Here is a 12,729-nt window from a genome sequence, read left to right as displayed (position 1 = left end):
GACTGGAATATGGAGAATAAGTATCAGGGACAATTGTTCTTCACCAGCGGACTTGGAAACCTAGTTGATCTTTTAAAATCATAAGTATGTGTAATTTGATAAAAATTAAACAGTTAATAGTTGGTATCATGAGTAAGTTGTTTTCTTTATACATTATTACATTTCAGATTTTCTGCAGTAATCTAGAAAAATTTTTTTCTTTATTCATTGTGAATCATTCTTAAATAATTTGTTACAAATTTCTGATTTCAGCATCTTGTTTTAAATTGTTCCTTTGATGGTAAATGCAGTTAATATTCATCTGTTTCATGTTATTCACTTAAGTATTTTTTAAGGTGTGATATGTTTTCTAAGTACCAGAAAACACCATAGTTATGTCCTTGGAATACAGAGATGAATAGAGACTTGATTTTATATGAAGCTTGTAGTCCAAGGGGGGAAATGTGTTAATGAATTGTAGTATAGGCTTATGTATGATAGAACACACCAGTGTTAATGGAAATGCACAAAATATCAAAACAAGAAGAGATGGTAAGGAGGCAGAATCAGTAACACCTGGCTGCCTCTTTGATGTGTGTGAGTGAAAAAGAATTAACGATGACTCCCAAATTCTGGCTTCAAGGCTTCAGTGACTGCGTAAATTTTGGTGCCAGTTATTGAGAATGGAAATAGATAAAAGATAATAGTACAAGTTTAGTGAACTCCATTTGGGTCCTGTTGGTTTTATGCTTTTGTATTAAAATACACATACATTCAGTTGGATATATCCAGTGAGTATTTGAATGTTTGGGTTTGGAGCTCAAGAGGGCTGAGAGAGAAAGCAGACAAGAGAATGAATGGATGGATTGCATAATTGTCATCACATTCAGAGTGGATAAGTTCTCCAAAGAGATGATATATATTAGAACATGAGAGAGTGTATCAAGGACAGAGTCATAGGGAAACCATCATTGGTTTAGATCTTTTCAGGTGTTAAAAGAGCCATTCCATAAGATTGATGGTAGCAGAGTTGTAGGTGAAAGAGTGAAGGGCCAATAAGTAACAGCTGCAAGGGCAGATGTCAATCTCCTGATTGACAGTGAAGAAGAAAGGTTAGCTAGGGTAGGACGATATAGGTTTCAACAAAGTTTCCTTGTTTTGTCCGTGTTTCATTTCTTTAATGCCATTATTTTTTTAAGGTGCAAGAAATATGAACTGTGGAAAGATTGGCTTCTAAAAAGGAGCCAACCAAAAAGAGGTTAAAACTATGAAAGAAAGAGGATATGAAGAAAAAACAAATAATAACTAACAGGGCAGAACCTGGTTATGTGGAACTTGAAGCTTATGTAATTCGTTAGAGAAGGAGAGAAGGCCTTTCAAAGTGATGACTACAACATTAGATACAGCATCCTTCTGTAAAGGACCCATGAAAGTGAAGGGTCTTGAAGTTTAAGCTTTGGAGTTAATGATACTTAAAATTCCCGGGCTATGGGAAACGGAGTAAGATTAAGAGCATTGACAGTGATATTAGCCTAAAGCAGAAGGGAAATACTTCTTTGAAACTTTTTCTAAGATACACATTTCAAGAGGCCAGGGAACTTGTTATTCTTGTTCATGGGTTTATTAGCAGAACTTGGAAGTGTAGTTATTATAGGTTCTGAATAAATATTTGACTTTATGATGGAACAGGATGAAAAAATGATGAGATTAATTGCTAAAATAACCCAGTTTAAATTTTAAGGAGGAAATTTTTTGTAGTAGTTGAGGTCATCAGATAGGGGAGTGTCAGTGAAAATGGATCTTGAAGAGAATAACGATTTAGAGTAGATGGTGAGGAATGGATGCAGAGTAAATGAGGTAACACTCAGAAGGATACTATGAGTATTATCAAGAGAATGAGTGCAGTGATACAATCTGTGAAGGGACTAAGTCTTCCTGCTTTTTATTGTTGCAGATAGTAAAGCTGTTACTTCGTCATGGTGGAAATCCATTTCAAGCTAATAAACATGGGGAGCGTCCAGTGGATGTAGCAGAAACAGAGGAGTTGGAGTTGCTACTAAAAAGAGAGGTGCCTTTATCTGATGATGATGAAAGTTACACAGGTTTGTTTCAGATAATACATTCATCTGTTCGTTTGACATGATATTTGATAGAACATTCTGGATTCATTTGTAATATACAAAATGTTTGAATACTTCAGAATAATGCTGGCTAGCTAGAATGATGCTTAGCTAACTAGCTAAGAATGATGAAGTTAGTAACCTAGGTGTTTACTACATATACCCTGTGTGAATGCCATTGCCCCATTTCTGTTTTCTATAAATTGCTGAACTATTCATTATTACTTTTAAGCCTGCTGCAGAACCTCTCCCCATGCAGAGCTACCACCACTGCTACTCTGACTTCTTTTCATTCTATTATAAATTACAGAGCTACTAACCAAACACTTCATGTCTTTTTCCGGTGTCCTGTTGTTAACAAGTCATCTCTGTGATTTTACTTTAGTGATTTAGATGGTTGAATTCTGATCATTGTTGCAGGGAAGGACAATTTCTTTTTTTTTTTTAAACACACAGTTTTTTTTTAAAGATAACAAAAAAACCTTTACTGTGTTGAAGAAAGTCGTCTTTATATAAAAGGGGTTTACCATATTTCAGGCAAAATTCAGTGAAAAAGAGTTTCATCAGTTTTACAAATGGCTGTTTCCTCATAAAATCTTAAAGAATTCCTATAAGCAATTAGGTAATGTTACTTTTATATTACACATGAGGGAATAAAAACCATACTTATTTAATGTCAGCCATTGCCAGAAGGCAATGGATCATTTATAGTTTTGAGGCAGAAAGTTCTACCCTTTATTTTCATGTAATATAGTTAAACTATCTTTCACATGGAAAGGCAATTGAAAGAACGCACCTTCTGAATATAACATTTTACTTGTTGAACAAAAATTGTAAATATACTCCAACTGATTAAGAGATGCTGCCAAATTATAAACAAAAGAAAATGAAGTCATGGAATAAAAACTTTCGGCAGTGAGCACTGATTACAGACAAGATGATTAAATAACTGTGGTAAATATTGTTAAATTGAATGTAAATATCAGATCATACTTGAAAAGGGAAAAATGAAAAAATTTAATTATCTGAAATTTAAATACAAAATTAAAACCAACAACAACATTTGAGAGGTGATGATAAAAGTATAGTAAACTCAGGGTTGGGTGTGGTGGCTCACACCTGTAATCCCAGCGCTTTGGGAGGCCAACCTGGGCCAGATCACTTGAGGCCAGGAGTTCAAGACCAGCTTGGCCAACATGGTGAAACCTCATCTCTCTCTCTCTTTTTTTTTTTTTTGACATAGAGTCTCGCTCTGTCGCCCTGGCTGGAGTGCAGTGGCGTGATCTCGGCTCACTGCAAGCTCCACCTCCCGGGTTCATGCCATTCTCCTGCCTCAGCCTCCCTTGAGTAGCTGGGACTATAGGCGCATGCCACCATGCCGGCTAATATTGTTTTTTACCCCATCTCTACGAAAAATACCAAAAAAAAAATAAAAAAATAAAAAATGCTTTTGAAGACAAAGTAAGAATTTCAGTATTGACATTAGACAAAGAATTGAAGTCAGGAAATAGCACATGACAAAAGATAATTTTGTGATAATAAAAGCATATGAACAAAGCAAAGATAAAAGTGTATTGCCTTCTTAATTGAATGTAGCTTTTGTTGTGGGCAAAAAAAATAAGAAAAGTGTACTGCCTTAAGCACTAGATAACACTGTCAAAATATATAAAGCAAAAGTTGTTAGAAATACAAGATAATATTAACCAGAAACAGAATACTAGTTGGAAACTTTAAGTTTTTTCAGCACATGCAGTTTCTTATTAAGTAGAAAGTCTCAATTGTAGACATTGTATACATAACCATTAGTACTTACATGACGAGACCAGAGTTGTTCTGTGTTCAGTAAAAGTTCATAGTTACCTTCATTAAACTAGGTAAGAATGAAAATAAGTGAACTTAAGAAATCAAGAAGAGGAAGTAAAAGCAGATCCATAGAGAAAAGCAAGATGATAATGACTGGAAAGCAAGTTTTCTAAAAGTATTATATAAAGAAAGAAATGTCCTAATATTTCTAGACAATATAGCAGAATGAAACCAGGAGTTGCTTTTCTGACAAGATTAACTAGAACATCTAGCAAATCTAATCAAGGAAAAGTGAGTGGAAATCTATAAACATCACTGATGAGTAAGAAAATGGATAGAACCACAAAAGTTATAAAAAATTTTTTCAGACTTTAACAGAATACCGTATATAGATCTTACCAAAAAAAATTTAAAAATGATAAACACAGAGCAGACAGAAACACAGACTGAAAGAGGGATATGAAAGGAGAAAGACTGGAAGACAGAGAGAGGGTAGGTGCAGGCACGCTCAGGTTGCCATACTGTTAAAATGGTCTAATGGTATAAAAGTAGAAACAGCTGTGGCTTTTTTTTTTTTAAGCCAGGAAAATCCTGATACTTTGAGAAGGGAAGACTATAACTAGAAAACTGCAGAACAGTCTACAGTTTAACACAGTAATTAACATACAGAAGTGCTTGAATAAAAACTGCCCGATAAAATTGGTAAAGATTTTTAAAAAATAGTATTCGGATGTTGGTGAGCTTGGAGTGAAGCTGGCATCATACACTGTTGTTGAGAGTGCTTTCTGGAAAACAATTTGTTAATAAATGTGAAAAATTCAAAAAGATATAACTAGAAGTGCTGCAGAGATATAACCAGAAGTGCTGACTATATATATGTGTGTAAAGCTGTTAACATATTAGTGCTTATAATACTGAAAATTTAGAATGACTTAAATGCCCCAAAATGGGCAGAGAAATAATTTTTAAAGTTTATGTATCTTGTGTAGCCATTGTGTTTGTAAATTTTTCTAATGATATGGTTAAGTATCTTCTCTATATAGTATATACCAAAAGATAAGATAATCTACATTTTCCTCCAGTAAAAATTTAAAAATTGAAAAGTCTTGTAGGCTGGGCATGGTGGCATGTGCCTGCAATTCCAGCTATTCCAGGAGCTGAACCCAGGAGTTTGAGACTAGCCTGGGCATTAGAGCAAGAAAAAAGAACACCTCTTCAGTAATTAAGAGAGACAACAGATGGAAATAAAGATTTTTAAAAAGACAAAAGGCTTGTGAACTATTTGAATAAATAAACAATATAGGGATAAAATAGTCATCTATTTAAAGTATTAATTTGGCCAGGCACAGTGACTTAGGCCTGTAATCCCAGCACTTTTGGGAAGTCGAGGCGGACAGATCATTTGAGCCCAGGAGTTCGAGACCAGCCTGGGCAACATGGTGAAACCCCGTCTCTACAAAAAATACAAAAATTAGCCAGGCATGGTGGCGTGCGTCTGTAGTACCAGCTACTTGGGAGGCTGAGGTGGGAGAATGGCTTGAGCCCAGGAGGCGGAGATTGAAAGGAGCTGAGGTCGTGCCACTGCACTCCAGCCTGGCTGACAGAGCCAGACTATCTTTTAAAAAAAAAAAAAAAAAAAAGTATTCAAATATATACATTTGAGATAACATACGTATTAATGTAGAAATACTAATTTTTCCCCCTACTCTGTCCTGAAATGATTTTGTAAAAACTGCTCTCGTATTTTGACATCAATGTTTTCATTATCACCAGAACCACCTTTTAGCCACTAATGATTTTCCATCTTAACTTCTCTGTCCACAACCTTAGATGCTCAATACTTTCGAAATCCAAATACGATGCCATAGGAAAATTTATCCCAAATTACCCACTTACAATTTGTGCTTTTTATAACGTAAGCACTTATAGTACTTTTTAAAAAATCCCCATACATTATTATGAAAATATTCAAACATGTAGCAAAGCTCAAAGAATTGTGTAATGAACATCCTGTACCCACTAACTACATTTAACAGTTGTTAACTTTTTGCTCTGTTTCCTTTATTACACTATCACATATCTATCCATCAATCCATATTATTTTTTGATATGTTTTATAAGTTGAAGACATTCCTAAGTACTTAAGCATGCATTTCATTAACTAGAGTTTAAATTTTTTTGCGATATTCATGGTTGTGATGTAATCCTTAAATATAATGTATATATGAGATATATGAGTTTTTGAAATGCCTCCACCTGTATAATCCAACACCATCAAGATACAGAATATTTCCAAGGCCGGGCATGGTGGTTCACGCCTGTAATCCCAGGACTCTGGGAGGCTGAGGTGGGTGGATCACCTGAGGTCAGGAGTTTAAGACTAGCCTGGGCAACATGATGAAACCCCATCTCTACTAAAAGTACAAAAAATTAGCTGGGCGTGGTGGTGCGTGCCTGTAGTCCCAGCTACTCAGGAGGCTGAGGCAGGAGAATCACTTAAACCTGGGAGGCAGAAGTTGCGGTAAGCTGAGTTCGCACCATTACACTCCAGCCTGGGCAACAAGAGTGATGCTCTGTCTCAAAAAATAATAATAATAATTTTCCCATCACTCCTGAAAGTTCCTTGATGCCGCTTCCTAGTCAGTTCCTGCCCTTCCACTGATCATTTTATACCCATAATGATAAACATGATTAGACAATAATGACTAATGGCTGATAAACTTGGGGGGGTGGATTTTTACTGAGAAGCAGGATTTTTACATACCCTTTTCACATCAGAAAGGGTGGGTGGAGGAAAAACAAACCAATGATTATATGGTAGAGAAATCCAGCAGCACCTAGACTGTGTGAACTCTATTTACATCATCAAAGGAAGGAGATATGGCCATATCTGCCTCCAGATGTGATACCTAAAAGGGATATAACATCACTTTTTTAGTATTACAGCTGAGAATGCATCATCATGAGAAATGCTCTTTTTAAAAAAAAATAAAGCCAGTTTTATGTCATGAAAGATTAAGAAATGGCAATTTTCATAAGAAATCAATAAAGGCAGTAGAAATATGCCACATTATCCGCAGAGATGGTAATTAAAGGCAATACCTGCTCCTAGACTGGATCCTGTACTGGAGGGGAAAAATGATTATAAAGGACATTATTAGATCATTTAACAAGGAAATGGACAGTAGATTGGTGTCATATTAGTATAAATTTATGAAGCTGATTACTGTGGTGACGAGAATATTCTTGTGTCTTAGGAAATACTAAAATATATATGGTTTAGGGCCATGATGCATTTAATTTACACTCATATACTTTAGAAAAAGATATGTAATATATATACATATATATATAGAAAGAAAACAAGTTATAAAGCAAGGAGGTAAAACTAACTGGATAAATCTAGGTTATAGATATATAGTGTTCAGTATTTATTTCTCTAACTTCTTGTGAGTGTGAAATTATTTTTGAATAAAATTATACAAATAACTAAAAGGAATGACTAAAATAGCAGTTATCATTCCCACCTCCCAGGTTATGATCTTAAAATGTTTTCTACAAAAAGAAAACCAAGATTTCATAGAAGAAGATGATTCCAGGTCTGGGGCAGGAAATATTTGAGCTTGGAATATCTTAAAATTCCAGATTTCAGGGAAGCTATCAAAGACTAATATAAGATCTTACCGAAAGGTGTTAGGAGACAATTTGGAGCAGTTTTGTATTGACCAAAGATGGGACAATGTGAGCTTCAAGAACAGAATAAATTGCCGTGGTTTGAAACCCATCAAATATGTTGAAACCCATGAGTTTATTATGATGATTTTCCCCTTTTATCGCTATATAATCATTTGCATATTTATGGGGTACGTGTGAGTTTGTTACATGCAAAGAATGTGTAATGATCAAGTGAGGGTAATTCGGGTATCCATCACCTTAAGTGTTATTTTTATGTGTTGGTATCATTTCAGGTCATCTCTTCTAGTTACTTTGAAATATACATAATACTGTTGCTAAGTATAGTCACCTTAATCTGCTATCAAACATGAGAACTTATTTCATCTAACCCTATGTTTGTATCCACATCCACTGCTTCCCCACTCTCCCCCACCAATCCCCTTCCCATTCTCTGGTATCTGTCATTCTAGTCTCTGTGTCCATGAGATTAAGTTTCTTAGCTTCCACATATGAGTGAGAGAACATGCTGTCTTTGTCTTTCTGTGCCTGACTTACTTCACTAATTCCATCCATGTTGCCGCAAATGACATCCATGTTGCTGCAAATGACGTGATTTCATTCCTTTGTATGGCTGAATAGTACTCTAGTGTATATATGCACCACATTTTCTTTATCCATTCATCCGTTGATGGGCATTTAGGTTGATTCCATATCTTTGCTGTCGGGAACAGAGCTGCAATAAACTTGTAAATGCAGGTATCCCTTTGATGTACTGATTTCCTTTCTTTTGGATGGATACTTGGTAGTGGGATTGCTGGATTGTATTCTATTTTTAATTTTCTGAGAAACCTCCAAACTGTTTTCCATAGCAGTTGTACTAATTTACATTCCCACTAACAGTGTAAAAGAGGTTCCCTTTTCTCCACACCCTCGCCAGTAACTGTTATTTTTTGTCTTTGTGATAATAGCCATTCTAACCGGGGTGAGATGCTATCTCATTGTGATTTTGATGTCTTTCCCTGATGATTAGTGATGTCGAGAATTTTTTCATATATTAGCCATTTGTATCGTTTTTGAGAAATGTCAAGTCCTTTGCCCATTTTTTAATGGAATTATTTGGAGTTTTCTTTACTGTTGAGATACTTGAATTTCTTGTATATTCTGGATATTAGTCCCTTGTCAGATGAATAATATGCAAATATTTTCTCTCATTCGAAGGTTGTCTCTTTATCCTCTTGATTCTTTTTGCTATGGAGGAGCTTTATAGTTTGATAGCCCCATTTGTCTACTTTTGTTTTTGTTTCCTGTGCATTTGAGGTCTTAGCTCTAAAATCTTTGCCTAGACCAATATCCTAAAGAGTTTTCCATGTGCTTTCTTTTACTAGTTTTATAATTTTGAGTCGCACATTTAAGTCTTTAATTCATTTTGAGTTGACTTTTATATGTGGTGAGAAATAGGGATCCAGTTTAATTCTTCTGCATATGGTTATCCAGTCTTCCCAGCACCGTTTATTGAAGAGGGTATGCGTCCCTCAATGTATGTTGTTGGTGGCTTTATCAAAGATCATTTGGCTGTAAATATGCAGATTTATTTCTGGGTTCTCTATTCTGTTTCATTGGTCTCTGTGTCTATTTTTATACCAATACTGTGCTCTCTCAGTCCCTGTAATATATTTTGAAGTGATTCCTCCAGATTTGTTCTATTTGCTCAGGATTGCTTTGGCTATTCAGGCTCTTTTTTGTTTCCATACATGTTTATGGGTTGTTTTTTCTATTTCTGTGAAAAATGACATTGATATTTTGATAGTGATTACATTGAGTCTGTAGACTGCTTTGGGCAGCCTGGTCACTGTAATGACATTAATTCTTCTGATCTATGAGCATGGGAGGTTTTTCCATTTGTTTGTGTCTGCTTCAGTTTCTTTCATCAGCGTTTTGTAGTTTTCCTTGTAGAGATCTTTCACCTCCTTGGTTAAAGTTATTCCTAGTTGTTTGTTGTTGTTGTTGTTTGATAGCTATTGTAAATGAGATTGCCTTGATTTCTTTTTCAGCTGTTTCATTATTGGTGTGTAGAAATGCTACTGATTTTTGTATTTTGACTTTGTATCCTGCAACGTTACTGAATTTGATTATCAGTTGTTAGTCAAATGTGTTTTCTGCTTGTGTTGAAATTATTATATGGTTTTTGTCCTTCATTCTGTTTATGTGATGTGTGACATTTATTGACTTGCATATTTTGAACCATCCTTGCATCCCTGGTATAAATTCCATTTGATCATGTTGTATTATCTTTTCGATGTGCCATTGGATTCAATTTGCTAATATTTTGTTGAGAATTTTTACATCTTTTCATCAGGGATGTTGGCCTATAGTTTTTTTTTGTTGTTGTGTCCTTGTCTGGTTTTGGAATCAGGGTGATGCTGGCTTTGTAGAATGAGTTAGGGAGAATCCCCTCCTCTTCAATTTTTTGGAATAGTTGCAAGAGGATTGGTGTTAGTTCTTCTTTGTACTAATTTGTAATTCTTTGTACTTCTTTGTGGTAATGCTTTGGTAGAATTCTGCAGTGAGTCCATCTGGTCCCCAGCTTTTCTTTGTTAGGAGACTGTTTATTACTGAATTGGTCTATTCAGATTTTCTATTACTTTCTGGTTTGATTTTGGCAGGTTGTATATTTCCAGGACTGTATCCGTTTCCTCTAGGTTTTTCAGTTCGTTGCATATAGTTCATAATAGTCTCTGGTGATTTTTGGTATTTCTGTGATATCAGTTGTAATGTCCCCTTTTTTATTTTTGATTTTGTTTGGATCTCCTTTCTTCTTGGTTAGTCTAGTTAGCAGTTTATCTTTTCAGAGAACTGATTTTTCATTCCATAGATCCTTTGCATTTTTTTTTAAGTCTCTGTATTTTGTTTAGTTCTGCTGTGATCTTTATTATTTCTTCTGCTAGCATGAGGTTTAGTTTGTTTTTGCTTTTTTAGTACCTTGAGATGTGTATCACTATAGTGTTTATTCAAAATATTTATTTGTGTTTATTGCTATAAACCTCTTTTTTAGCATTGCTTTTGCTGTGTCCCAGGTTTTGGTATGTTGTGTTTCTACTTTCTTCTTTTTTTTTTTTTTCTTCTTCGAGACAGAGTCTAGCTCTGTTGCCCAGGCTTGAGTGCAGTGGCACGATCTCAGCTTATTGCAACCTTTGCCTCCCAGACTCAAGAGATTCTCCTGCCTCAGCCTCCCAAGCAGCTGGGACTACAGATGCATGCCACCACACCTGGATAATTTTTGTATTTTTTTTTTTTTTTTTTTAGTAGAGATGGGGTTTCACCATGTTGGCCAGACTGGTCTTGAACTCCTGACCTCAAGTGATCTGCCCGCTTCAGCCTCCCAAAGTGCTAGGATTACAGGCGTGAGCTACCATGCCTGGCCTCCACTTTCATTTGTTTCAAGAATTTTTTTTATTTCCATCTAATTTCTTCATTGATCTAGTGGTCATTCATGAGCATATTGTTTAATTTTTGTGTATTTGTATAGTGTTCAAAGTTCCTCTTGGTACTGATTTCTAGTTTTATTCCATTTTGGAATACAGTGTGATTTCAAGTTTTAAAAATTTGTTGAGACTAGTTTTGTGGCCTAACATGGCCAGTCACATGTTCCATGTGCTGATGAGAAGAATGTGTATTCTGCAATTGTTGGATAAAATGTTTGAAAGTGTCTGTTAGGTCATTTGGTCTGAAGTTCAGTATAAGTCCAGTGTTTCTTTATTTTCTATCTAGATGATCTGTCTAATGCTGACAGTGATGTGTTGAAGTCCACCATTACCATTGTGTTGGAGTCTTTCTTTGTATCTAGGAGTATTTGCTTTGTAAATCTGGGTACTGCAGTGTTGGGTTCATATATTATTTTGAATTGTTATATTCTCTTGCTGTAATGATCTCATTATCATTATATGATTACCTTATTTGTCTTTTTTTAAACTTTTTTTGACTTAAAGATATTTTATCCGTGCCCGGCACGGTGGCTCAAGCCTGTAATCCCAGCACTTTGGGAGGCCGAGGTGGGCAGATCACGAGGTCAGGAGATCAAAACCACCCTTGCTAACACGGTGAAACCCTGTCTCTACTAAAAATACAAAAAATTAGCTGGGCATGGTGGCAGGCGCCTGTGGTCCCAGCTACTCGGGAGGCTGAGGCAGGAGGATAGCATGAACCTGGGAGGCGGAGGTTGCAGGGGGCTGAGATCATGCCACTGCACTGCAACCTGGGCAACAGAGCAAGACTGTGTCTCAAAAAAAAAAAAAAAAAAAGATATTTTATCCAATATAGCTACTCTTGCTTGCTTTTGGTTTCCATTTGTGTGGAATATCTTTTTCCATCCCCTTATTTTCAATCTATATGTGTCCTCACAGGTAAAATACATTTCTTATAGGCAACATATAGTTGGATCATGTTTTTTTACCCATTCAGCCAGTCTGTATCTATTAAGTGGAGAATTTAACCCATTTACATTCAATTTTATTGATATGTGAAGATTTGTTTCTGTTGTATTGTTGTTTTCAGGTTATTTTGTATATTATTCTTTGTTCCTTTTTGTCTTGGTTGTCCTTGTTGTGTGCTGATTTTCTGTGGTACTACCATTTGATTATTTTCTCTTCCTCATTTGTGTATTTGCTTTACCAGTGAGTTTTATATTTTCAGGTGTTTTCATGGTAGTAACTGTTGTTCTTTCACTGCCAGGTTTAGGACTCCTTTGAGCATTTCTGGTAAGGCAGGTCTAGTGGTGATGAATTCTCAGTATTTGCTTGTCTGGGAAAGATTCTATTTCTCCTTCGTTTATGAAGGATAATTTTGTTGGATGTAGTATCTTTGGGTGACATTTTCTTTCTTTCAGCACTTATTTTCCTATTATATCCTGGCCTATAAGGTTTCTGCTGAGAAGTCTGCTATTAGTCTGATGGTGGTGGGGGGAGGCCTCTCTGTAGGTGACTGGATACTTTTCTCTTAGTGTTTTAGAATTTTCTCTCTGTTATTGGCTTTAGACAGTTGTACTGTAATGTGCTATGGAAACCTTTTTGCATTGGGGAACACTGGGCCTCCTGCATCTGGATGTCTGAATCTCTTGCTAGACTTGGGAAGTTTTCATCTGCTATTTTGATAAATA

The 12,729-nt window shown here is 35.7% G+C and overlaps 1 protein-coding gene across 10 annotated transcripts in view; it reads left to right on the top strand.

The window, feature by feature from the left end:
• ANKRD12 (ankyrin repeat domain 12) overlaps positions 1-12,729 on the top strand; it is a 144,626-nt gene that overhangs the window by 81,242 nt on the left and 50,655 nt on the right. For all 10 annotated transcript variants that reach the window (XR_010124213.1, XM_054460981.2, XM_063653907.1 and 7 more), the window contains one exon: positions 1,934-2,081. Coding sequence is in view for 9 of the 10 variants with exons in the window: in XM_054460981.2 (XP_054316956.2) it covers positions 1,934-2,081 (148 nt within the window). In the remaining variant the exon portion in view is untranslated. The remainder of the gene's footprint in view (positions 1-1,933; positions 2,082-12,729) is intronic.

Source organism: Pongo pygmaeus, chromosome 17 (genome assembly GCF_028885625.2).
Source record: "Pongo pygmaeus isolate AG05252 chromosome 17, NHGRI_mPonPyg2-v2.0_pri, whole genome shotgun sequence".
Lineage (NCBI taxonomy): Eukaryota > Metazoa > Chordata > Mammalia > Primates > Hominidae > Pongo > Pongo pygmaeus.
This window is presented reverse-complemented; position numbering and strand designations above follow the sequence as displayed.